This window comes from Podarcis liolepis (genome assembly GCF_965112155.1).
Source record: "Podarcis liolepis genome assembly, chromosome: 4".
NCBI classification, from domain to species: domain Eukaryota; kingdom Metazoa; phylum Chordata; class Lepidosauria; order Squamata; family Lacertidae; genus Podarcis; species Podarcis liolepis.
The window spans coordinates 104,272,141-104,299,776 of record NC_139558.1 but is presented as its reverse complement, the minus strand read 5'-3'; the positions used below and the strand labels follow the sequence as shown (position 1 = coordinate 104,299,776).

The 27,636-nt window shown below is 48.2% G+C and overlaps 2 protein-coding genes and 1 long non-coding RNA gene across 3 annotated transcripts in view; 1 reads left to right on the top strand and 2 right to left on the bottom strand.

The window, feature by feature from the left end:
- Positions 1-27,636, bottom strand: part of LOC310705066 (uncharacterized protein) — a 137,372-nt gene that overhangs the window by 38,874 nt on the left and 70,862 nt on the right. The gene's annotated exons all lie outside the window — the stretch shown is intronic.
- The window catches only part of LOC310705432, a 28,236-nt gene continuing 3,785 nt past the window's right edge, over positions 3,186-27,636 (top strand). The window contains exon 1 of the long non-coding RNA XR_014525275.1: positions 3,186-3,615. This is a non-coding gene — a long non-coding RNA (uncharacterized lncRNA). The remainder of the gene's footprint in view (positions 3,616-27,636) is intronic.
- Positions 9,191-26,286, bottom strand: LOC310705073 (uncharacterized protein). Its single transcript, XM_083499420.1, has 6 exons — positions 26,180-26,286; positions 24,338-24,830; positions 24,055-24,136; positions 22,678-22,760; positions 18,128-18,254; positions 9,191-13,681 (listed from the first exon to the last, which is right to left on the bottom strand). The coding sequence occupies exons 2-6, from the start codon at positions 24,737-24,739 to the stop codon at positions 11,769-11,771; spliced, it is 2,607 nt and encodes an 868-aa protein (XP_083355546.1). The 5' UTR covers positions 24,740-24,830; positions 26,180-26,286; the 3' UTR covers positions 9,191-11,768.

Below are 27,636 nucleotides of genomic sequence, written 5' to 3'. Positions count from 1 at the left end.
CTGTCTCACAGGAACCCAGGTCCATTTCTGCAAAGAGATCCGTTCCCTGAAAAGAAACAAGGATTCAAAACAGAGAATGGGGAGAAATATTAGTAAAAGAATGACAAAGACAAAAACATTCAGGCTGTTACATCTCATTCCATGGATGCCTTCCCAGAAAACGGATGGGCCAACAGTAGAGCATTATGGGATGTTCTCCATCCTGTTTGGAGCCCCTTTGGAGTATCCAGAGGAAAGTCTCTCTCACCTGCTTTCTCTCCTCTGCCTGACTCAGGAGGAAACCTTCGGCCAGGGCCACCGCCTGCGAACTGGTCTCCGCTCCGCAGTCCCTCACCCAGCTCTCCATCTCCGGGGGAAGGACAGCCAGGAACTGCTCCAAGATCACCAGATCCAGCATCTCAGCTTTCGTGTGCCTTTCTGGCTTCAGCCACTGATGGTCAAGGTGGTAGAGTCGGCTGCAAACCTCTCGGGGTCCTTTGGCCTCCTGGCAGCAGAACTGCCTCAACTGCTGGCTCTGCATCTCTGAGCGGAGGGTGTCCTCCTCACCCAGGATCTTCTGCACAGAGTTTTCCCAGAATCCCCCACTGCTCCCAGTTTGGATGTCATGGCCTCTTCCTGCTCCATGGCCAGCTGAGTCTCGCACATCCATCTGTGCTCTCAGGAAGCCTCTGAGAGATCGGAAGGAACCCTTTGGTCTTCTGCCAAGTTCTGTCCGTCTAAATGAGAAGCTCTAGCAAATCCTACAAAGCAAATACATTGTTCTGTTACAGAATTTGTAGGTCAGTAGAAGAAAGAGATTCCCTGAGCAAGCATGGATGAGTCTTGCTGGGAACTAGGGCTGGACTGCACCGCATTCCAGTCCATGAGCTATCTTTTTTGCGGGAAAGAAGAGTAGGAGGAGAAGAAATATGTCTCTAGCAATGCAAAATGTGGAGGCAACTGAACGGATTAATGTGAGGTGAATCAGTCTGGTTTCTGCTGCCTTCCAGTCAATGCATGAAGTCAGAACTGACCAACAAGGGAGTCACTTGTATATTGTGAATAATGGATGCTTGGCTCTAGTGGGGGTACTCACCTGGGGGTCCTCAGGAGTTGTTCTCCCCCCACCCCCACTCCCCTGCTTCTGTCTCCTTTTCTTGCACTTGGACTCTCTGCCGCTCTCCAGACAGACTCCTGGGGTGGGGTCCCTTTTTCTTTGCTCCGAGGGCCAGGAATGTATCTGGTCAACCCCCTGAGGGCCATGTTCGCAGGGCGAAAGACATCTCCCTTGAAATTTAGGTGTGTAATTTATTATTAGTAATAATAATAATAATAATTTATTATTTGTACCCCGCCCATCTGGCCGGGTTTCCCCAGCCACTCTGGGCGGCTTCCAACAAAGATGAAAGATACACTAAAATGTCACATATTAAAAACTTCCCTGAACAGGGCTGCCTAAAGATGTCTTCTGAATGTCAGGTAGATGTTTATCGCTTTGACATCTGATGGGAGGGCGTTCCACAGGGCGGGCGCCACTACCGAGAAGGCCCTCTGCCTTGTTCCCTGTAACTTGGCCTCTCGCAGTGAGGGAACCGCCAGAAGGCCCTCGGAGCTGGACCTCAGTGTCTGGGCAGAACGATGGGGGAGGAGACGCTCCTTCAGATATACTGGACCGAGGCCATTTAGGGCTTTAAAGGTCAGCACCAACACTTTGAATTGTGCTCGGAAACGTACTGGGAGCCAATGTACGTCTTTCAAGACCAGTGTTATATGGTCTCGGCGGCCGCTCCCAGTCACCAGTCTAGCTGCCGCATTCTGGATTAGTTGTAGTTTCCGGGTAACCTTCAAAGGTAGCCCCACGTAGAGCGCATTGCAGTAGTCCAAGCGGGAGATAACCAGAGCATGCACCACTCTGGCGAGACAGTCCGCAGGCAGATAGGGTCTCAGCCTACGTACCAGATGGAGTTGGTAAACAGCTGCCCTGGACACAGAGTTAACCTGTGCCTCCATGGACAGCTGTGAGTCCAAAATGACTCCCAGGCTGCGCACCTGGTCCTTCAGGGGCACAGTTACCCCATTCAGGACCAGGGAATCCTCCACACTTGCTCACCTCCTGCCCCCAAAAACAGTACTTCTGTCTTGTCAGGATTCAACCTCAATCTGTTAGCCGCCATCCATCCTCCAACCGCTTCCAGACACTCACAAAGGACCTTCACCGCCTTCACTCGTTCTGATTTAAAAGAGAGGTAGATGGCTTAACACACACAGCCATTGATGCCAAGGTCCCTGGAGGCTCAGTGAGTAGCAGCGCCCATTTCCGGCTGGTTTTCCAGCAACAATTCTTTAGGGAGAGAGAGGATGTGGTCCTGGGATGCCCTGCTCTGGGTGCGAGGGGATTGCTGCAGTGGCCTCCGTGGGGAGCTGCCCTGGGAGACACTGGGAAACTGGTCCCCAATTCAGCAGCCAGACTCTGGGCTGGGATCCCTCTCTTTATCCCTTCCCTCTCTCTCCCACCTTTTTTTTCGGGGGGGGGGGGCTAGTCCACCTTCTTCTCCAGCTTTGGAAAACCATTTGCAGATGTTTCCTCTGTTGTGCAATGAGGCTGAGCGACGTCACACAGAGTTAAAGTCCCAGGGACTCCTTTGTTTGAAGAAGGGAGATTTTTTCTGAAAGGGGGGGGCGGAGGGTCAAATGAGTTTGGGATCCTCTGATCTGCAGGAAGGAGAGCGTGGCAGACCTGGCCCCTCCCTGGCAGGACCCTCTCCTCCCTGACTTGGGGTCTCCCCCCCCTGCAGGAGCAGATCAGGCCCCCCAGGCCCCCTCCCCTGCTGCAGCCCTGGGACCCCCACCAGATCCCAGAGAGAGAGGAGACTCACCAGATCCCAGAGAGAGAGAGGAGACTCACCAGATCCCAGGAGGGGGCAGCGATGCAACCCTTGCAGGAGAGACAAAAAGCAACGCCCCCCTCCCTTCCTAGCAGGAAAGGACTGGGGAGGGAGGGGCCTTGGCTCTGGAAGACCTGGCCCCCCCTTGCTTCCTGTCCTCTCTAGGAAGGCAGCTCACTTCCCTTTAACCCTTGCCAAGCCGAGTCCCTCCAGCTCAGCCCTCTCTCGCTTGGCAGAACCTCAGATTCTTATTATTTCTTATGGATTTAGGGGGGGCAGCTGCCCCCCCCCCTGGCTACGCCAATGCCCGGATATCCTTTTGGGGGTGAGGCTCTTGGCTGGACTCTGAGCATCTCCCTCCCTTCATCAAGAGATCTCAGAGACCTTTAAAACACAGAACACGTGAGACGCAGACTGATGATCCACGTGTTACGGACCAAACGTCTGTACCCCTGCCCAAATGGGTCCTAAACATGCTCTGAAAGTTGGGATCTGTTTTGAGATTTAAATTTTGAAAGGGTGGAGTGGAACCGGATATTGACCATCTTGGTAGCCTGGGGAGCCACATTCTGGTTGAAGGAGGCCAGGATTAGCCCCCAAGTCTTGGGATGTCCCTCCTCCCCAGCAGTAGGGCTTGGAATCCAGGAGAAAACTCTTGGAATAGCCTTGCCAGGTGCTCAGGGACGGACTCACCTGTCCCCATGTCCTTCTCTTTGCAGATGTGCTGCTGTTGCACATCCCTCCCCCAGGGGTGAGTATTGGAGAGAACCAGAGCAGGGACTCAGACCTGACCTCCTTGGCCCCCACTCTGCACTCTCGGATGTGGAGAAGCCCTCCCTTCGTGAGGAACTGACAGCCTGACTTTTGCCTTTCAGCTGCTGGAGGAAGATCAGCTGTACCTGCCGGAGGTGATTCAGAACTTCCAGGCAGCTCAGCTCAGGGGGCTCCAAACCCAGAACGGCTCCAAGCAGGAGATCGCCAAAGCCATCCTGGTGAGTGGTGGGAGGTGTGGGGGACCCCCATGGGGAAGTCTGGGAAGTGGGGCTTTGGGGACGGGGTTGTCTGTCTGCCAGAGAGGAGGACCCTACTGGCTTAGATTCACGTATCCTCTTTGAAAGGGGAATCATCTTAGGGACTTCTTGTGAACATCTGGGTCAGGAATGCTGTTCCTGGAATGGACAAACACACAAGACGTAACTGGGTGTGCAGTCACATAAACAATACTCTTCTGTATAGTCTTATCACATTATCAAATGTTTATCTTGCACATAAACAACACATAAAGTGCAATAATATAGACGAGAGCCAGGGACTCTGTGGTGGAGGCAGCGGAGGGCCGCTTTGGCCCAGACTGGACCCTGACCCTGAGACGCTCTTTCCTCCGGCAGGACCTCCGATGTTACGCCCTTTGGGAAAGTGGGGAGGAACAGAAACTAGCGGCCAACAGCATCCCTTCTCTGCTGGCCTTTGCCCGAAGTTCCCCCATCTCACAGCACGTAGCTCTCCCTCGTGGATTCAGTCCTTTCATCACTTCCATCTCCCCAAGAGACTCCCAAGGCTACTCATCCTCTGCAGTTGAGAACAGACCTGACTGAAAAGAACGGCTTCCTCTTCTGGTGACACCAGAGAATTCTAGAAGACATTCACCCTTTCCATAGCATTATGGATGCACGATTCCCACAGACAAGTTTCTTGGCAAGACAAGGGCCTTCTCTGGCCACTTGAGTGTCCTCCTCAGCATCTCCAAAGAAGGAGCTGGGTTGCAAGAACTGCAGCAAAGGGGGGGGGGGCAACCCAGGCTAATGGGGGGGCTGTCTAGCTAGGAAAGCAAGACCCAGAGACAGTTGTGGGAGACCCAGAGACCGGCTTCCTCTGTGCCGGAGCCAAAGCTGCGAGAGATGGAGAAGCCAGACCTGCTGGGGGTGTCAATGCTGTGAGCCCCTCCATCCTACACTCTGGTTGAATTTTATAATGAATGATTTTAGATTGTTCTGTTGTGTTGTACTGTTGTACTGTTTTATTGTTGTTAGCCGCCCTGAGCCCGGCTTCGGCTGGGGAGGGCGGGATATAAATAAAATGTATAGTGTTTCTGTGGAAGCGCTAGGGTGGACATCTCAAAGGGTTGTTTCACTGTAGAAAGAGCTTTGTTCCATCCAAACTGCCCAGACCTGGAGCATCTCTTCCAAGTTTACAGAGTCAGGGGGACTGTGGAGAGCGGACCCCAATCCCACCTCCAGGCTTAGGATTCTCTATCATTCAACATCTCCAGCAGACTTGGGAAGAGTGGAACAGAAGGTAGCTTGAAAGAGACAACAGCTTCACAGCTAGGGGGAATTCACAGAGAATCCTGTGATGGGCAGAGCAGGAATACCAGATAGGTGGGTTGGCAGGCAGAGAATAAAACAGTGTGATACCGGTATGCATTGATGAATATAAATGGTCAGATTTTTATTTTTTAAAAGAATGGGGAACTGAGGTAGGGCAACTGTTAGGTCCAGTGCTATTTTTCTGCTATTTTTCTAGAAAAAGAAGTTTCAGAACACCTCCCTCGTTTTCTTAGGATGGCAATGGCACCCACCCAAGAGGGGCCAGAACTGAGTTCCAGCAAGTTCTGGCCGAAAAAATGACCCAGGTTAGGCCCATTAATAAGTGAGGCCAGCGTAACATACACAGGAATGGGAACTGACCACAAGACTAGTAAAAACCAGTTAAAGGGGAAATTAATGGCCGATTGTTAAAGAGAAAAACAACTCCAGATAAGGTACAAGGAGGGTTCTGACACAGATACTAAAATCAAATGGGTTGGGTTAGTGTTCTTCATGAACTATGGCTTGATGAGAGATGGTGAAGTGCAGACGAGGCAGAAAGTGGTTGGGTAAAGGATGAACAGCTAAGATTATGCATACTTTGCCTATGCTGTATAGTCTGTGTCCTAATAGAGATGTAATGCATTACTGAATGAAGTCCTACTGATTGGGGATTTAGTATGAGGCTCCGTTCTTGAAATCACAAGGAGAATTCCCCCCCCCCAACCCCATACCTCGAAACTGAATACAGTGGTACCTCTGGTTACGAACTTAATTTGTTCCAGAGGTCCGTTCTTAAGCCTCTTATTCTGAGGCACGCTTTCGCTAATGGGGCCTCCCACTGTGCACAAGCCTCCTGTGCACAATTTCCGTTCACATCCTGGGGCAAGGTTCACAACCAGAAACAGCGACTTCTGGGTTAGCGGAGTTCGTAACCTGAAGCGTTTGTAACCTGAAGCGTTCATAACCAGAGGTACCACTGTACTGGCCTCCTGGCAGCTCTGCCTTGCCCTCAGGACCCTGCCCAATCAAAATTACAATTCGGAATACAATTTGATCTTTTTTATTTTATTTTTATTGGATTATGATTTGATATGTTAATTGGAGGTTTTTTATTGGGAAATTAATATACACTCTAACAAAAAAAAGAGGGGGAATGAAACAACATCAGCCAGCGTGGTGTAGTGGTTAAGAGCGGTGGACTCGTAATCTGGTGAACCGGGTTCGCTTCCCTGCTCCTCCACATGCAGCTGCTGGGTGACCTTGGGCTACTCACACTTCTCTGAAGTCTCTCAGCCTCACTCAACTCACAGAGTGTTTGTGGTGGGGAAGGAAGGGAAAGGAGAATGTTAGCCGCTTTGAAACTCCTTAGGGTAGTGATAAAGCGGGATATCAAATCCAAACTCCTCCTCCTCCTCCTCCTCCTCCTCCTCTTCTTCTTCTTCTTCTTCTTCTTCTTCTTCTTCTTCTTCTTCTTCTTCTTCTTCCATTAGCAGGCAGTCTCCCCACCCCCTTCCCAGTGCATCAATATGGAGATAGTGCTTCCCTTTGGTTTAAGCAATAGATGCTGGGAGTAAACATTTATTCATCCCACTGGTCACCCGTCTTGGTTCCTACTTGAACAGTACATGGACACTTCTACATAACTGTTGTTATTGTGTTTGTGATGTGCGTGGTTCATTCTGTCATGAATGCTTTAGCTGAGTTTCTTGCATTCAGAGGACTGGACTAGATGTCCCTTGGGGTCCCTTTCAACTCTATAATTCTATGATTCATTCCAAACCAATAAAATGTTTGTAAAAGGAAAAAGTTGATGTTTAGATCCAGTGCTTTTTTCTGGGGGGCACGAAGGGGTACGCATACCCCTAAACATTTTGTGAATCTTTGTCGGAATCTCGGCTCGGCCAAGCCGATAAGGCCTCATCTTCCTCCGAGCTGAGCCTTGGAAATCGCCTCCGACGTGTTTAGTGACCTGAGCCTTTGATAAGGCCTCAAGCACATTCTATCCAGCAGGGTTCCCAGCACAGGGAAGAGACAAGAGGTTTGGTTAGATTGTAAAGGGTTTTATTTCTAAACTACGCAGAACAGAAAAGACATCCTCTCTCTATGAAAGCAGAGAGCAACTGAACAAAGGAACAAAGGAAACAGGAAACCACTAACGTCACATCCCGCCTCCCTTTCCCGTGAGACTGCAAGGTCTCTGGAATCTAAACAGAGTCCTGGGACTCCACACAGCTGCAGTGAGAAACAGAAACTAACATCCTCCCCCTTTCTGTGAACACCACTGGGCAGCGTGTCAGTACATTATCAGTACAAACCCAATTTCTGTACATAGGTACAGTGTTGATCCTTCGGAACAACCTTGGACAATAAATCATCAGGAATTTCATTACCTGGCATGTAGGACACCGTTACGAGTCCTTTCTCAACACATTCTCTAGTATGTTGCAGCTTCAATTGCAAGTGCTTCGTGCTTTGCTTACTACCTTCAGAAGTCATTATCTGAATTGGACATTTGACAGGAATTCTCATGTCTTTACACAACTGTAACAACCATTCATAGGCGCCGACTCCATGGGGCCTGAGGGCGCCCGAGGCCCCTCAAAAGTTCGTTTGGGGGGGCTCCGCCCCCCCAATAATCTCGGGCGCCCCTCCAGCAGAGCGCCACCGCCGCCCCTCCCCCAGCCCAAAATGCACAGGGTCGGGCTGCATGCCTCCTGCCCTCCCTCCCAAGCAAAAGCTCCACCCAATTTCCTTCGGAGCTGATTAATAGGCGCAGCACGCTCTCCCCTATTTGCTCACGAGGAGGCGGCGCCACTTTATCGGCATATTCATGAGCTTATTTATTATTCATGAGCTTTCGCGGGCTCCCCCAATATTTTTTATAAGTCGGCGCCCCTGCAACCATTCACAATCCACAAGTGAATAAAACAATGCATTCAGTTCAGCTTCACAAGAACTTAAACTTACTGTTGTTTGCTTCATGTACGACCAATCAAATAGACCCTGGTTGTACATATAGCAAACTCCAGATGTGCTTTTCCTGTCTGTAGTGTCACTTCCAAAACTCGCATCAGCAAATATCTCAAGACCACCAGACTTCTGATTGTTAAATGTCAGCCTGTAATGCATAGTGCCTTTCAAATAGTGTGCTATGTGTTTCAGAGCTTTCCAATCCTTAACAGTAGGATTGTTGACTTGTCTGCTTAGCAAGTTACAGCTAACTGCAATATCACGTCTTGAACATCTGGCAATGAAATTTAGTTTGCCTACCACACTTCTGTACAGTGTAGTGCCAGAAAATGCTCCTTCAGTGTCATCTGCCTGATAACCTGTTGTCATTGGTGTGTCTACAGGGTTAGCACCCATCAGATTTAGCTTGGTTAACACATCAGTAATTTTAGGTGACTGGTGTACTAGGAATTAAAGCTGCATCACATGATGGACACTTCAAGATGGCGGGGGCTGCTGAGCAGACTGCCAGAAGTTACACCCCGGGGAAAGCTGAAACAGTATCCCAGACCATGCAGGGATGTGTTCCTGAAACCGAAAGCTCCACAAAAGGGAGGCTTTTGGAGGAAGAGTGCACGATTGGGGTGTTTCCTGTTCAGGGGGTAAAATCTCCAAAGGAGGAGGAGCAAGGGGAGTTGGCTGCCACGTCATCCCAACCATCACTGCAACCAGCAGGCGGCACTGCTGTGTTTGAAGCAGTGGGAAGTTTTTCCTGTGAAAAGTTTGGGCAGAGTCCAAACACCAGGATGATCTGCGCAGATGTGGTCACTAGCTGTTCCAGTACAAAGGCTAAGGCAAACCTTTGTGGAAGATGGAACTGGTTCACCATATTTACATCAAGAAGGGTCTGATCCACCAGTTGGGTGAAGACTCCTTGGAGGTGCAAAGTGTTGTGGAGTCTGGCATACTTCCCTGTGTTCCATTCAGCTTTCTGGACTTGTAGCAGAGTGTGCACAGCGCTAGCCGCTTACTGTATAAGCTTGCAGAAGATAAAGAGTCCACATGCTGTTGTTCTAAACTAGCAGCTTTATTTACAGCAGAACAGTAAAAATAAACAAACCATCCGAGACAGCAGTTATCTTGCTTCCTTGCTTGGCAGCAAAAGCGAAAGTCAGACAGAACAAAGAAACAGCTTCTCCAGAAGTTGGAGAAAGCTCCTCCGCAGAACAGGCAGGACGATGGGTTCCCGAGCTGTTAACCCTGTAAGCTCTGATTCCCCATCACACCCCCTCTCGTCCTGCACTGCTGGGGGCTCGTAAGTTTCACCACTTACCCCAAACACAGACCTTTACAGAACTCCCCATGATGCTGAAAGCTCAAAGGTTTCATGACCCCATCTGGCAGGTTCTTCTGGCTTGGACAGTACTGCAATCTCACCAAGCCTAAGTGGATACTCTGACACACATTCTGGAAACGCATGTCTAGGTGTTTGGTTCTGGCCTTAAACTGCCCAGACTCTGCCAACTTCAGACAGGGTTGATTGTCCTCCCACACCGTGACAGGCAAACAACAATCCCTGCAGATTTCTTGAACCAAACATAGAATTCCAATTCCCTGCAAAGCTCAGACAGCGCACTGAATTCAGCTTTAGTAAAGGAAAGTGCAATGAGACTTTGCTTCCGGGTGTGATAGCCTGGGATGCAGATTCAGATGCTGAACCTAAGGAATCCCAACCTGCACAGGATTCCTCGTCTCCAGAACCAGCTGAGCCAGGGTTGGGGCATGAGCCTGAAGGGTCCTCACCTGTGCTGGATCCTCAGGTGCAGGCACCAGCTGAGTCTGCTCTGGCTCCTGAGGTGATGGAGGACCCATTGCCTGCAGGTGCTCCACTCTCAGCCCCGTCAGAGGAAGCTGGGGTTGCCTCTGGGTCCGGTACCCCTCCAGCCTCTCCTGAGCTGCAGAGGCTCAGGGCAGAGAGGCGGAGGGAATTAAGTTCCCGCAGGAAGAGTGCTCGCCTCCTGGCCAGGAGAGGCGAGTCATCTGAGGATCAGGGCCACCCTATGCCTTGGGACATATAAAAGGCAGCCAGCCCCAGTCGCAAGTTGCGGGGGCAACGTTGGTAGTTGTCAGTCCCTCCCTGAACCCTGCCCTGCACACAGCTTCAACTTTAAGGGACTGCCTTCATATTGCTTCATCGACCACGGGCTGGACTTGGACCTTGCCTCTTGATTAACCCCCGGAACCAGCACACCGGGACTTCCACCCAACCAAAGAGTCCCCAAACCTTACCACCATCTCAGATACGGACTTCCTGTTAGCCAGATTCGCCTAATTGCTATCTGTCCTGCACATCAGCTTTGCGTCACCTTTAGCTGACAGTTGGAGACAGAAATACCATTCCAGGCACTCACACTCGGGTTTGTAGCTTCCCTGCTGAGCAGATTGGTAGCAAAAGCAATGTCTGGTCTGCTCCACTGGGACAGATACAACAGACTACCCAGAGCTGACTGAAAAATCTCAGCATTTTTGAACTCAGCGCATTCTACTTGCTGACTATGTTTCACATAACTTGTCTCCATGGGTGTCCTGACCCTGCATTCAGACATCCTGAACTTCTCAAGCAGTGATGCTGACTTGAATAAAATATTGGTGGGGGGGCCAGGTAAGGCCCTCCTTACACAATCAATCACATGATACATGCACATCATTTGAATGGCAATGCCTATAATGGCAGTGATTTTTTAAAAAAAGTAATATTTTGAGCCCGTAGTTCAATTTCCAGCAGCTCCCCTTGCCCCAGAGAACACTTCTAGCATTCCATCTCCCCTACCTGTGTCCATTTGGTATCATCCTTTCAAGGTTTTTTCCTGTCCATTGTGTTTGTCTTTCATTTGTTCTCCTATGTGTGTTGCCAGTAGAAGCCACAATTCTGTGGGTACTCTAGGTGGTGCAGAAAACACCTAGAAGCTCCCTAGAGGTTCAAGTGCCGATAAACCTCAGTTTTGTGATCTATAAATTCCAATTAGCCAGCAGAGGGTGTCACAGGGCCAGCCTACCTTCCCTTTAGAGCAAACATGGGTCTCCAGCTGTTTTTGGACTACAACTCCCATCATCCCTAGCTAGCAGGACTAATGGAAAGGGATGATGGAAACTGTAGTCCAGGAGCTGCTGGGAACCAAAGTTTGGGAAACCCTGCTTCAAAGCAACTTTTGCGTTTGGCCTGCAAATATGGGACCTGTCCACCTTTGTAATTTCTTGTATTTTGATTTTCTTGTGACCTGTGTACATTATTTATTTATTTATTTATTGAGGGAAAATTCAAAGAGAAATTGTATGGCAAGTTGTGGAAGAATAAAAGGTTGTGTTTGGGGGGGGAACCCTGGGGCGTGGCCCCCTCAGATATTTTATTGGGGGACAAAGACCCCATGGGCTTTAAGAGTTGGTGCCTAGTCCCTACACCCACAGGTCTCAGGAATGTTACAACATAAAAACACAAGATAAAAACACAAAACCAATGTTAATCAGCCAAAGGTGGAGATTTGTCTGGTTCCTAAACATGTTTAATGGTTTTTCCGACCTTTGTATAGATTCTTTGATGGAAAGTGAGATTGGAACTCCTCCAGAAGCTCTTTCCACATTCCACACACTAATATGTTTTCTCCCCTGAATGAATTTTCTGATGCTTAGTGAGATCCGAGCTCGTACTGAAGCTCTTTCCACATTCCACACACTGATAGGGTTTCTCCCCTGTATGAATTCTCTGATGGGAAGTGAGATGGGAGCTCTGACTGAAGCTATTTCCACATTCCACACACTGATAGGGTTTCTCCCCTGTATGAATTCTCTGATGGGAAGTGAGATAAGAGCTCTGACTGAAGCTCTTTCCACATTCCACACACTGATAGGGTTTCTCCCCTGTATGAATTCTTTGATGCGAAGTGAGAGTGGAGCTTTCAGTGAAGCTCTTTCCACATTCCACACACTGATAGGGTTTCTCCCCTGTATGAATTCTTTGATGGGAAGTGAGAACAGAGCTCTGACTGAAGCTCTTTCCACATTCCACACACTGATAGGGTTTCTCCCCTGTATGAATTCTTCTATGGGAAGTGAGATTCTGGCTGTGACTGAAGCTCTTTCCACATTCCACACACTGATAGGGTTTCTCCCCTGTATGAATTCTGTGATGGGAAGTGAGATTGTGGCTCTGACTGAAGCTCTTTCCACATTCCACACACTGATAGGGTTTCTCCCCTGTATGAATTCTTTGATGGGAAGTGAGATTGGAGCTATCAGTGAAGCTCTTTCCACATTCCACACACTGATAGGGTTTCTCCCCTGTATGAATTCTTTGATGGGAAGTGAGTTTGGAGCTATGAACGAAGCTCTTTCCACATTCCACACACTGATAGGGTTTCTCCAATGTATGAATTCTCTGATGGGAAGTGAGATCGGTGCTCCTACTGAAGCTCTTTCCACATTCCACGCACTGATAGGGTTTCTCCCCTGTATGAATTCTCTGATGCCTAGTGAGATGGGAGCTCTGACTGAAGCTATTTCCACATTCCACACACTGATAGAGTTTCTCCCCTGTATGAATTCTTTGATGCGAAGTGAGATAGGAACTCTTACTGAAGCTCTTTCCACATTCCACACACTGATAGGGTTTCTCCCCAGTATGAATTCTTTGATGGGAAGTGAGTTTGGAGCTATGAACGAAGCTCTTTCCACATTCCACACACTGATAGGGTTTCTCCCCAGTATGAATTCTTTGATGCGAAGTGAGAGTGGAGCTTTCAGTGAAGCTCTTTCCACATTCCACACACTGATAGGGTTTCTCCCCAGTATGAATTCTTTGATGGGAAGTGAGAGAGGAGCTCTTCCTGAAGCTCTTTCCACATTCCACACACTGATAGGGTTTCTCCCCAGTATGAATTCTTTGATGGGAAGTGAGATCAGAGCTGTGACTGAAGCTCTTTCCACATTCCACACACTGATACGGTTTCTCCCCAGTATGAATTCTTTGATGCGAAGTGAGTTTGGAGCTATAAGTGAAGCTCTTTCCACATTCCACACACTGATAGGGTTTCTCCCCAGTATGACTTCTTTGATGGGAAGTGAGTTTGGAGCTCTTACTGAAGCTCTTTCCACATTCCGCAAACTGATAGGGTTTCTCCCCTGTATGAATTCTCTGATGGGAAGTGAGATCGGTGCTCCTACTGAAGCTCTTTCCACATTCCACGCACTGATAGGGTTTCTCCCCTGTATGAATTCTCTGATGCCTAGTGAGAGAGGAGCCCTGACTGAAGCTCTTTCCACATTCCATGCACTGATAGGGTTTCTCCCCTGTATGAATTCTCTGATGCTTAGTGAGATCCGAGCTCGAACTGAAGCTCTTTCCACTTTCCACACACTGATAGAGTTTCTTTCCAAGGATATTTTGTTGATGGGAAGTGGAATGGGAGCGCTGACTGCAGCTTTCTCCACACTCCAAATTTTCACGTGGCTTTTCCTCTCTGGGGATTTTATCGTGGTCACCTTTGTTCTTGATTTCATCATAATCTGCAATGGGGACAAAAAGGGATTAGAGCCTCAAGAACAAATGGAGAAGAAATTAAGGGAGTTCAGTGTGTGTTTCTTACCTTTGTTGTTTGTCAATAACCAACATATTTATTATCAGATTTTGTTGAGTTGTTGACTGCTGCTTTGTTTGCTATAGAGTAGTGGCCAAAATTGTGGAAGACTTTTGCAGAAAAGTGTATTTCAGAGGTTTGATGGCTCATAACACTGCTTCTTTTGGAGTAATATCATACAATTATGTATCAACGGAAATTGTTCATTTACCCATATTCTATCTAATGTTATAGCCAAATAACCAGAAAAAGGAAGCACAACTTGCTTAGGTTGACTGTGTGTCTTTTTGTGGTTGGTTTTTTTTGTGTTCTTGTAAAACATAATAAAATTATAGAAATGGCACAAAGAGTTGACTGGTCATCCAGAAAGCGATGTAAAATTGTACTGTTTAATGAACAATGCTACAGTTATGAAGAAACTGATGAAAGATAAGGAAAAACTTAACCAGACTGGCCATTATATATTTTTGAAGAGGTATCAGGAGACTTAGTCACTATAAAATCAGACCGGTAAAGGCAGGGAAAGGTGCACAAAGGCAAGTAACGATGGACGAGTGGAGAGACTGTCCCTACATGACAGAAGAAAATCATCTGGGTGTATACAAGATGACATGGCGCAATTTAATGTGAAGTTGAGTGCAAGGACTGGTCAAAATGTTATAATTCTAAGGAATAAGCCATTGTCATCTCACAAGCAAAGGTTGAAAAGATTAAACCCATGTTAACTGGACAGCTGAACAATGGAACAGTGTTATTTGGAGCAATGAGACCCAAATCTCATTGCTTGGTAGTGATGGCATAACATACACGAGGAGAAGAATCAGATAAGATTTACATCCACTTGCATTACACCGACCACGAAACACTCAGATATTGTGTTGATCTGGGGTTGTATGGCAGCAAAAGGTGTGGGCAAAATTTACATCATTAATGGGGATGTAAATGCCCTAAAATGCATAAATGAAAGACTTGCGCGCAAACTGAAGCGTTCCTCAGGTGATCTTTTCCCAGATGCTGAAGCACGTTGTCAGGGAACTGCCCTCGGTTCAGGAGGGAGAGAGGAAAAGCCGAATGGATTACAGAGAGCCTCCAGGGATCGTGGGAAGCAGCTCCTCTTCAACGGAGGAGAATAAAGACGCCTCCAGTGGAGCGGCGCTGCAGGAGTCGGAAGAGGCAAGACAGTGCCAGGACAACTTGCCTGGGCAAAGTGGGGAGGAGAGGGGTCCTCTGTTACCCACACCCTCCTTGCGCAGAAAGCATCCGCGCAGAGAGGGGAGGTGCAGACTGGGAGTCAAGAAGCTGCTTTGCTGGGGAAAGTTTAGGAACCGCCCACTCACGGATTCTGCCAACGACTGAGCCAGCCACGGGAGAGTGGCGCTCCGGATGGATAAGGTTTATTTTGGCAGCAAAAGCAAGGCTTCACAGCTAAGCAGGGATATATTTGCCTGCTTGCTCTCGAGCAACCCCTTGGAAACATCACACACACACACACACACACACACACACACACACACATATATATTCTATTTTCTATTTCAACAGGATTCCGCTCCATGTCGTGTTGCTGCTGTGTGCAAAAGGTGCTTTCAAGATAAAGATATTTCACTGCCGGAATGGCCTGGGAATAGCCCAAACTTTAACCCAATCAGAAATCTATGGAGCCGACTAAAGAAACTTGTTAGTCAGAAGCAACCCAGCAATAAAGTCCAATTAACAGAGGCAATAATTTAATCTTGGTTTCACTTTATTACAGCTGCAGTACTAAAAACTTGGTTCATATCATGGGAAGGCATTGTAAGGCCTTAATTAAAGCTAAAGGTTGCCAATGGGTATGACTGCTGTTCTCATAAATACTCCTTCATAAAAGTTCTTTCATTACATTCTTCATTAGATTATCCTTCATTGCTATATAATTTTATGGTATTACTCCACACAAAAGTGGTGTTATGAGCCATCAAACCTCAGAAATACACTTTTCACAAAAGGTTTCCACAATTTTGGCTACTAGGAGAAGTTCACTTTAAAGTTAATGTTCTATTTATATGGGATCAGACTATTATTTATGTTTCATGTTTATATATGTGTTGGAATCTGCCCAGAGTGGCTTGGGCAACCCAGCCAAATGGGCAGGGTATAAATAAAAAATATTATTATTTGGATTTGTAACTGGCTTGGATTTGTAACTGGCTGACTGACCGAACCCAAAGAGTGCTCATCAATAGTTCCTCTTCATCCTGGAGAAGAGTGACTAGTGGGGTGCCACAGGGTTCTGTCTTGGGCCCGGTCTTATTCAACATCTTTATCAACGACTTGGATGATGGACTCAAGGGCATCCTGATCAAATTTGCAGATGACATCAAACTGGGAGGGGTGGCTAACACCCCAGAGGACAGGATCACACTTCAAAATGACCTTGACAGATTAGAGAACTGGGCCAAAACAAACAAGATGAATTTTAACAGGGAGAAATGTAAAGTATTGCACTTGGGCAAAAAAAATGAGAGGCACAAATACAAGATGGGTGACACCTGGCTTGAGAGCAGTACATGTGAAAAGGATCTAGGAGTCTTGGTTGACCACAAACTTGACATGAGCCAACAGTGTGACGTGGCAGCTAAAAAAGCCAATGCAATTCTGGGCTGCATCAATAGGAGTATAGCATCTAGATCAAGGGAAGTAATAATGCCACTGTATTCTGCTCTGGTCAGACCTCACCTGGAGTACTGTGTCCAGTTCTGGGCACCACAATTCAAGAAGGACACTGACAAACTGGAACGTGTCCAGAGGAGGGCAACCAAAATGGTCAAAGGCCTGGAAACGATGCCTTATGAGGAACGGCTAAGGGAGCTGGGCATGTTTAGCCTGGAGAAGAGGAGGTTAAGGGGTGATATGATAGTCATGTTCAAATATATAAAAGGATGTCGCATAGAGGAGGGAGAAAGGTTGTTTTCTGCTGCTCCAGAGAAGCGGACACGGAGCAATGGATCCAAACTACAAGAAAGAAGATTCCACCTAAACATTAGGAAGAACTTCCTGACAGTAAGAGCTGTTCGACAGTGGAATTTGCTGCCCAGGAGTGTGGTGGCGTCTCCTTCTTTGGAGGTCTTTAAGCAGAGGCCTGACAACCATATGTCAGGAGTGCTCTGATGGTGTTTCCTGCTTGGCAGGGGGTTGGACTCGATGGCCCTTGTGGTCTCTTCCAACTCTATGATTCTATGATTCTACTACAGTGTTACATTGATTTGAGAACAGTTCTGTTCTGGAAAAGATTAAGTTTGTAAACCATCTTCATCATCATCATCATCATCATCATCATCACTGCTACTACTACCTGAGATTCAATAAGTCTAGCTCTTCTCTGGGATGAATTTTGTTTGGCCCAACCATGGCATCCCCTCCATCTCCATTGTCAGTCATTTCTTTCATAGAATCATAGAGTTGGAAGAGACCACAAGGGCCATCGAGTCCAACCCCCTGCCAAGCAGGAAACACCATCAGAGCACTCCTGACATATGGCTGTCAAGCCTCTGCTTAAAGACCTCCAAAGAAGGAGACTCCACCACACTCCTTGGCAGCAAATTCCACTGTCAAACAGCTCTTACTGTCAGGAAGTTCTTCCTAATGTTTTTGATCAACCCAAGACTGACAGGAGCAAATACAAAACCAGAAAACCTGAAGCTACGTATGTGGTGTCCGGTACGTTTCCACAGCTCTCTGGGATGAATTTTGTTTGGCCCAACCATGGCATCCCCTCCATCTCCATTGTCAGTTGTTTCTTTGGTCAACCCAAGACTGACAGGAGCAAAAACAAAAACAGAAAACCTGAAGCTCCACATTTCCTGGACTTGTAGCAGAGCGGCACAGTGAGTGCTGCTTGTGTGTGTGAGCTTGCAGAACTCAGAGTCCAATACACTGCTGTTCCTCTAAATAAGAAAGCTTTATTGTATGTACAGCAAGATAAACCATCGGAAGATGCAGACGTTGCGTCTTCCATGTCTCAGCAGAAAACGAAAGTCAGAAAGAACGAAGAAACAGCTTTCCCGGATGTTGAGAAAGCTCCTCCCCAGATGCAGGACATTCTGAGCTGTTAACCCTGTAAGCTCTAAAGCTCACAACTTATCTTTCCTAACAATTCTGAAGCTGACATTGAAGATGGCCTGGGCAGTTCAGACCAGCCTGATCGTGGTAGGAAAAGGAATAATTTGAGGAAGATTGTTCAAAGAAAAAACTGTAAGTTACTGTTTATTGTGGGGGTGTTAGGTTCCCAGGTGTTATAGGGGGCACTGTTGAGCTCTGTGAAAATATATGAGGTTGGTTCCATAGAGGTATGTGTTGAATTTCCAGGCTGATATGATGATCCCACAGGGAGCCTTACCAAGAGAGGCCACGATCCCACGAGTCTCCTCCATGACGTCCTTATGCAGAGCTCTCTGGTCAGGATCCAGGAACGCCCACTCCTCGTCCGTGAAACGAATGGTGACATCTTCCAAGCAGACTGGACCCTAAAAGAAAAAGGGAAATGTCCTCCTCTGAGACAGCAGAAATATGATCTGCTACACAATGCTGTTGTTTCCTTCCTGTAAATAATAATAATAATAATAATTTATTATTTATACCCCGCCCATCTGGCTGGGTTGCGGTGTTGTTTCAATAGGATTGCTAGCTGCACATTTTATTTATGGATGCTTATTTTATTCTGCCTTTTAATTATGGGTATCCGTCTTTGTGCAAATAGGTGGTACTCCACCTTGTGGTTTTCAAGTCACTCTGCCTACGCAAGCATTCCAGTTTCCCCGATGGAAGGATCCACTTTCTCCTCTCCTCGTGAGTTGTTCTGGGGAGGTTCCCTCCCAATGCCCTAGGGCCAAATTCAAGGGGTTCATGGGGGCATGGAGAGGGGGAGGGGAGGAATGGGGGGCAGGCTCCATTTTCCAGCGGATGGCGCTGGTTAGGTGAATCCAGGCCACTATTTGTTCTCATTTGTCCACTGCTTAGAAACCAATTTTTGCATTCAGTGATCAGTCTAGAAATAATATAAGCCTATTTTGGATGGCCCCCTTCATGGATCACTGCCTTGCCATGGCGAAGGGGCTTGAATAACTCAGAAAAGCTATGAGCTATGTGGTGCAGGGCCACCCAAGATGGACAGGTCATAGTGGAGAGTTTTGACCAAACATGATCCACCTGGAGCAGGAACCAGCAAGCCACTCCAGTATCCCTGCCAAGAAAACTCCATGGACAAAGACAACAGGCATATAAAAGTTATGACGCTGGAAGATGAGCCCCTCAGGTCGAAAGGCATCCAACATGCTACTGAGGAAGAGCGGAGGACAAGTACAAGCAGATCCAGAGCTGATGAAGCGGCTGGGTTAAAGCCGAAAGGACGCTCAGTTGCGGATATGCCTGGAAGCGAAAGGAAAGTCCAATGCTGTAAAGAAAAATATTGCATAGGAACCTGGAATGTAAGAACCATGAACCTGGGTAAGTTGGATGTGGTCAAAAATGAGATGGCGAGAATAAATATTGACATCCTGGGCATCAGTGAGCTAAAATGGACGGGAATGGGCGAATTCAGTTCGGATGACCATCACATCTACTACTGTGGGCAAGAATCCTGTAAAAGAAATGGAGTGGCCCTTAGAGTCAACAAAAGAGTGGCAAAAGCTGTACTAGGATGCAATCTCAAAAATGATAGAATGATCTCGATACGAATACAAGGCAGACCTTTTAACATCACAGTAATCCAAGTTTATGCACCAACTACTGGTGCTGAAGAAACTGAAAATGACCAATTCTATGAAGACTTACAACACCTTATAGAAATGACACCAAAGAAGGATGTTCTTCTCATTATAGGGGATTGGAATGCTAAAGTAGGGAGTCAAGAGATAAAAGGAACAACTGGCAAGTTTGGCCTTGGAGTTCAAAACGAAGCAGGGCAAAGGCTAATAGAGTTCTGCCAAGAGAACAAGCTGGTCATCACAAACACTCTTTTCCAACAACACAAGAGACGACTCTACACATGGACATCACCAGATGGGCAGCATCAAAATCAGATTGATTATATTCTCTGCAGCCAAAGATGGAGAAGCTCTATACAGTCAGCAAAAACAAGACCTGGAGCTGACTGTGGCTCAGATCATCAGCTTCTTATAGCAAAATTCAAGCTTAAACTGAAGAAAGTAGGAAAAACCACTGGGCCGGTAAGATACAATCTAAGTCAAATCCCTTATGAATACACAGTGGAAGTGAGGAACAGGTTTAAGGATTTAGATTTGGTGGACAGAGTGCCTGAGGAACTATGGATGGAGGCTCGTAACATTATACAGGAGGCAGCAACTAAAATCATCCCAATGAAAAGGAAATGCAAGAAAGCAAAGTGGCTGTCCAACGAGGCCTTACAAATAGTGGGGGAGAGAAGGCAAGCAAAATGCGAGGGAGATAGTGAAAGATACAGGAAACTGAATGCAGATTTCCAAAGAATAGCAAGGAGAGACAAGAAGGCCTTCTTAAACGAGCAATGCAAAGAAATAGAGGGAAACAATAGAATGGGAAAAACCAGAGATCTGTTCAAGAAAATTGGAGATATGAAAGGAACATTTCGTACAAAGATTACCATAATAAAAGACAAAAGTGGAAAGCACCTAACAGAAGCAGAAGACATCAAGAAGAGGTGGCAAGAATACACAGATACACAGAGGAACTATACCAGAAAGAAATGGATGTCTCGTACACCCCAGGTAGTGTGGTTGCTGACCTTGAGCCAGACATCCTGGAGAGTGAAGTCAAATGGGCCTTAGAAAGCACTGCTAATAACAAGGCCTGTGGAAGTGATGATATTCCAACTGAACTATTTAAAATTTTAAAAGATGATGCTGTTAAGGTGCTACGCTCAATATGCCAGCAAATTTGGAAAACTCAGCAGTGGCCAGAGGATTGGAGAAGAACAGTCTACATCGCAATCCCAAAGAAGGGCAGTGCCAAAGAATGCTCCAACTACCGCACAATTGCACTCATTTCACACACTAGCAAGGTTATGCTTAAAATTCTACAAGGCAGGCTTAATCAGTATGTGGACCGAGAACTCCCAGAAGTGCAAGCTGGATTTAGAAGAGGCAGAGGAACTAGGGACCAAATTGCAAACATGCGCTGGATTATGGAGAAAGCTAGAGAGTTCCAGAAAGACATCTGCTTCTGCTTCATTGACTATGCAAAAGCCTTTCACTGTGTCGACCACAGCAAACTATGGCAAGTTCTTAAAGAAATGGGAATGCCTGATCACCTCATCTGTCTCCTGAGAAATCTAAATGTGGGAGAAGAAGCTACAGGTTGGAACTGGATATGGGACAACTGATTGGTTCAAAATTGGGAAAGGAGTACGACAAGGCTGTATATTGTCCCCCTGCTTATTTATCTTATATGCAGAATTCATCATGCGAAAGGCTGGGCTGGATGAATCCCAAGCCGGAATTAAGATCGCCGGAAGAAATATCAACAACCTCAGATATGCAGATGATACAACCTTGATGGCAGAAAGTGAGGAGGAATTAAAGAACCTTTTAATGAGGGTGAAAGAGGAGAGCGCAAAATATAGTCTGAAGCTCAACACCAGAAAAACGAAGATCATGGCCACTCCATGATCCATGATCACTGCAGATGGTGACAGCAGTCACGAAATTAAAAGACGCCTGCTCCTTGGGAGAAAGGCGATGGCAAACCTAGACAGCATCTTAAAAAGCAGACACATCCCCTTACCAACAAAGGTCCGTATAGTTAAAGCCATGGTCTCCCCAGCAGTGATGTATGGATGTGAGAGCTGGACCTTAAAGAAGGCTGATCACCGAAGAATTGATGCTTTTGAGTTATGGTGCTGGAGAAGACTCTTGAGAGTCCCATGGACTGCAAGAAGATCAAACGCATCCATTCTTAAGGAAATCAGCCCAGAGTGTTCACTGGAAGGACAGATCATGAAGTTGAGGCTCCAATCCTTTGGCCACCTCATGAGAGGAGAAGACTCCCTGGAAAAGACCCTGATGTTGGGAAAGATGGAGGGTACAAGGAGAAGGGGACGACAGAGAATGAGATGGTTGGACAGTGTTCTCGAAGCTACAAACATGAGTCTGACCAAACTGTGGGAGGCAGTGGAAGACAGGAGTGCCTGGCGTGCTCTGGTCCATGGGGTCACGAAGAGTCGGACACGACTAAACAACAACAACAATTTTGGATGGCCATCTGTCTTGGATGACCTAGCAACGCAGGGGGTGGGACTTGATGACCCTTGGGGTCCCTTTCAACTCTAGGATTCCATGAAAACTGCAACTACAGATGAATCCTACTGGCAAAATTCAGAAGGCTGGTGTCAGAGTTCTATGGGTAGGAAATCCCACAGTACACAGCTGGAGTTCACACTTTCTTGGCAAGAACACGATATTCACAGACTTGGCTGAGTTTCGGGCCTCATGAGAACAGCAGCTCATTCCCAGAGGGTCTGTAAGTTTGCATAATCTAGCAGAGATTCCTGCAACGCAGGGGGTTTCCTGGCTCTGAGAGACAAGCAGGGAGGGTGGCTTCTGGCAGAAGGAGAGGGAGCCACCGATGGCTCCTCCTTCTGCTGACTCACCTCTGCCTCTCGACTTTCCTCTCCCACTCGCCTCCTTCCTCTTCTGCCTCTGATTCTGCACTGCATTCTGCCACAGAGTCTCCCAGCTCACTAAGCCCTGTTTCCCCTTCAGCTTCTGACATCTCCTCTTCCCAGGCTTCTCCCTCTGATCACTCATCCTTCCTCCACCTCCACTCCTTGGTCTCTAAGATGTCTTCCCTTCCTGGTTCCCCGGCTGCTTCTTCCCACCATTCCTCTGTGCCCAACCAGTCCATGACATTGCTCCATCCCTCGGCCTCTGTCCCCACAAGGCAGCTTCCCCTGACCTGATCTGGTTCCACAGCCGCTGCTTCCCTTCTGCCCCCATGAAAAGGCGGATCAGGAGGTTTTGCTGGCATCATTCTGTCACCTGCAAGAGAGAAAATGTAAACAGGACGCCAGGAGTGCTTGCTTCTCTCACAGGGGAAACAGGGCATCTCTAACTATAGATGGGCCTTTCAGAAAGCCTTACTTGCTGAGAGCATTTGGAGGTTTGTGCCCATTTCATATGTTAGATGTGCAAAAACCCATCTCCCCTCCTCTGGACCCTTGTTCCCAACTTTCTCCCCGCAAAACAATATGAAAAGAATATCAGTGTTTGTATAAAAAAAAAAGGTTCTGTTGGCATAAAAGAGTCCCCGAGAAGAGTATCCTTGCAGAGTACTGGTGTAGCTGCTCTGTGAGTCGCCTACTGTGGTCCTCTAGGAGTTCAGACTCTTCCAGTAGCCGATGCTGAGTGCTTTCCTGATCCTCAGATCCTAGCTGCCCCAGCGTCACTGCAGACAGTTACAGCTTGCCACCAACTGCTCCAACGCACAGCCACTGGCTCCATACACCACCAGGACTCACCAGCTCCCTGCTCAGATGCTGTCAGTCGTTTTGCACTCTGCACAAGCTCAGAAACACTGGGCCCATAACCTGTCAATGTTTGTAAAAAAAATAAAATGTTCTGACCTCCCTTTGTTGCCTCAGCCTGGTCCTCGGACACTTGTTGGCATAAAAGAGTCCACAAGAAGAGTATCCTTGCAGAGTGCTTTCTGCTTTTATTCTTAAAAGCCTTTCTGCAAAAGCGAATGACCAACTGTACACACTGTTGGTTTCTGCTTCCTCACTAAGCAGTGAATGCATGTCACAAGAAATTGTTTTGCATTCCACACTCCAAGTTACTGTTGGATTCCCACGGGAATGGGAGACTGGATGTGACGTACACTGGTTTGCTGTTTTTCACTGTTCTCTCGGTTTCTTTGTTAGAGAGACAGGTTGCTTCTCTGCTCTCACAGAGGCAAGATGCATGTTTGTATTCTCTCAGCATAGAGTGGAAATAAAGTTGAGAATGTGGCACATACTGCTTATCCTTCTGCTGTGTGGACTACTCAGCTTGGGCTCAATATAAGACGAGCCTGTATCAGCTTCAGATGGGTCGAAGCTGGTCAAAATCTCACACACACACCAACACTACCAGCTTTCACCAACCAACCAACCCAACCAAACTAACATTTCTCACTCTATATATACAACCTGGTGCAGGCCGCTGACTCATGCTGACCCAGCTTTTTAAGCATTAAAGAAACAGCTGCCAATTTTTAGCCATGACAAAGAACCCTCAGATGAGTTGGAAAACCAACAGAATGACACCAGTGGAGAAAAACCACCTTCCTCCTTACCCAGTGGCCGCTCTCTGGTGTCCAAGGGAGGCCTCTCTGTCTCACAGGAACCCAGGTCCATTTCTGCAAAGAGATCCGTTCCCTGAAAAGAAACAAGGATTCAAAACAGAGAATGGGGAGAAATATTAGTAAAAGAATGACAAAGACAAAAACATTCAGGCTGTTACATCTCATTCCATGGATGCCTTCCCAGAAAACGGATGGGCCAACAGTAGAGCATTATGGGATGTTCTCCATCCTGTTTGGAGCCCCTTTGGAGTATCCAGAGGAAAGTCTCTCTCACCTGCTTTCTCTCCTCTGCCTGACTCAGGAGGAAACCTTCGGCCAGGGCCACCGCCTGCGAACTGGTCTCCGCTCCGCAGTCCCTCACCCAGCTCTCCATCTCCGGGGGAAGGACAGCCAGGAACTGCTCCAAGATCACCAGGTCCAACATCTCAGCTTTCGTGTGCCTTTCTGGCTTCAGCCACTGATGGTCAAGGTGGTAGAGTCGGCTGCAAACCTCTCGGGGTCCTTTGGCCTCCTGGCAGCAGAACTGCCTCAACTGCTGGCTCTGCATCTCTGAGCGGAGGGTGTCCTCCTCACCCAGGATCTTCTGCACAGAGTTTTCCCAGAATCCCCCACTGCTCCCAGTTTGGATGTCATGGCCTCTTCCTGCTCCATGGCCAGCTGAGTCTCGCACATCCATCTGTGCTCTCAGGAAGCCTCTGAGAGATCGGAAGGAACCCTTTGGTCTTCTGCCAAGTTCTGTCCGTCTAAATGAGAAGCTCTAGCAAATCCTACAAAGCAAATACATTGTTCTGTTACAGAATTTGTAGGTCAGTAGAAGAAAGAGATTCCCTGAGCAAGCATGGATGAGTCTTGCTGGGAACTAGGGCTGGACTGCACCGCATTCCAGTCCATGAGCTATCTTTTTTGCGGGAAAGAAGAGTAGGAGGAGAAGAAATATGTCTCTAGCAATGCAAAATGTGGAGGCAACTGAACGGATTAATGTGAGGTGAATCAGTCTGGTTTCTGCTGCCTTCCAGTCAATGCATGAAGTCAGAACTGACCGACAAGGGAGTCACTTGTATATTGTGAATAATGGATGCTTGGCTCTAGTGGGGGTACTCACCTGGGGGTCCTCAGGAGTTGTTCTCCCCCCACCCCCACTCCCCTGCTTCTGTCTCCTTTTCTTGCACTTGGACTCTCTGCCGCTCTCCAGACAGACTCCTGGGGTGGGGTCCCTTTTTCTTTGCTCCGAGGGCCAGGAATGTATCTGGTCAACCCCCTGAGGGCCATGTTCGCAGGGCGAAAGACATCTCCCTTGAAATTTAGGTGTGTAATTTATTATTAGTAATAATAATAATAATAATTTATTATTTGTACCCCGCCCATCTGGCCGGGTTTCCCCAGCCACTCTGGGCGGCTTCCAACAAAGATGAAAGATACACTAAAATGTCACATATTAAAAACTTCCCTGAACAGGGCTGCCTAAAGATGTCTTCTGAATGTCAGGTAGATGTTTATCGCTTTGACATCTGATGGGAGGGCGTTCCACAGGGTGGGCGCCACTACCGAGAAGGCCCTCTGCCTTGTTCCCTGTAACTTGGCCTCTCGCAGTGAGGGAACCGCCAGAAGGCCCTCGGAGCTGGACCTCAGTGTCTGGGCAGAACGATGGGGGTGGAGACACTCCTTCAGGTATACTGGACCGAGGCCGTTTAGGGCTTTAAAGGTCAGCACCAACACTTTGAATTGTGCTCGGAAACGTACTGGGAGCCAATGTACGTCTTTCAAGACCAGTGTTATATGGTCTCGGCGGCCGCTCCCAGTCACCAGTCTAGCTGCCGCATTCTGGATTAGTTGTAGTTTCCGGGTAACCTTCAAAGGTAGCCCCACGTAGAGCGCATTGCAGTAGTCCAAGCGGGAGATAACCAGAGCATGCACCACTCTGGCGAGACAGTCCGCGGGCAGGTAGGGTCTTAGCCTGCGTACCAGGTGGAGCTGGTAGACAGCTGCCCTGGACACAGAGTTAACCTGTGCCTCCATGGACAGCTGTGAGTCCAAAATGACTCCCAGGCTGCGCACCTGGTCCTTCAGGGGCACAGTTACCCCATTCAGGACCAGGGAATCCTCCACACCTGCTCACCTCCTGCCCCCAAAAACAGTACTTCTGTCTTGTCAGGATTCAACCTCAATCTGTTAGCCGCCATCCATCCTCCAACCGCTTCCAGACACTCACAAAGGACCTTCACCGCCTTCACTCGTTCTGATTTAAAAGAGAGGTAGATGGCTTAACACACACAGCCATTGATGCCAAGGTCCCTGGAGGCTCGGTGAGTAGCAGCGCCCATTTCCGGCTGGTTTTCCAGCAACAATTCTTTAGGGAGAGAGAGGATGTGGTCCTGGGATGCCCTGCTCTGGGTGCGAGGGGATTGCTGCAGTGGCCTCCGTGGGGAGTTGCCCTGGGAGACACTGGGAAACTGGTCCCCAATGCAGCAGCCAGACTATGGCCTGGGATCCCTCTCTTTATTCCTGGCCTCTCTTTCCCACCTTTTTTTTGGGGGGGGGCTAGTCCACCTCCTCGTCCAGCTTTGGAAAACCATTTGCAGATGTTTCCTCTGTTGTGCAATGAGGCTGAGCGATGCCACACAGAGTTAAAGTCCCAGGGACTCCTTTGTTTGAAGAAGGGAGATCTTTTCTGAAAGGGAGGGGCGGAGGGCCAACTGGGTTTGGGATCCTCTGATCTGCAGGAAGGAGAGCGTGGCAGACCTGGCCCCTCCCTGGCAGGACCCTCTCCTCCCTGACTTGGGGTCCCCCCCCCTGCAGGAGCAGATCAGGCCCCCCCCAGGCCCCCTCCCCTGCTGCAGCCCTGGGACCCCCACCAGATCCCAGAGAGAGAGGAGACTCACCAGATCCCAGAGAGAGAGGAGACTCACCAGATCCCAGAGAGAGAGGAGACTCACCAGATCCCACGAAGGGGCAGCGAGGCAGCCCTTGCAGGAGAGACAAAAAGCAACGCCCCCCTCCCTTCCTTGCAGGAAAGGACTGGGGAGGGAGGGGCCTTGGCTCTGGAAGACCTGGCCCCCCCTTGCTTCCTGTCCTCTCTAGGAAGGCAGCTCACTTCCCTTTAACCCTTGCCAAGCCGAGTCCCTCCAGCTCAGCCCTCTCTCGCTTGGCAGAACCTCAGATTCTTATTATTTCTTATGGATTTAGGGGGGGCAGCTGCCCCCCCCCTGGCTACGCCAATGCCCGGATATCCTTTTGGGGGTGAGGCTCTTGGCTGGACTCTGAGCATCTCCCTCCCTTCATCAAGAGATCTCAGAGACCTTTAAAACACAGAACACGTGAGACGCAGACTGATGATCCACGTGTTACGGACCAAACGTCTGTACCCCTGCCCAAATGGGTCCTAAACATGCTCTGAAAGTTGGGATCTGTTTTGAGATTTAAATTTTGAAAGGGTGGAGTGGAACCGGATATTGACCATCTTGGTAGCCTGGGGAGCCACATTCTGGTTGAAGGAGGCCAGGATTAGCCCCCAAGTCTTGGGATGTCCCTCCTCCCCAGCAGTAGGGCTTGGAATCCAGGAGAAAACTCTTGGAA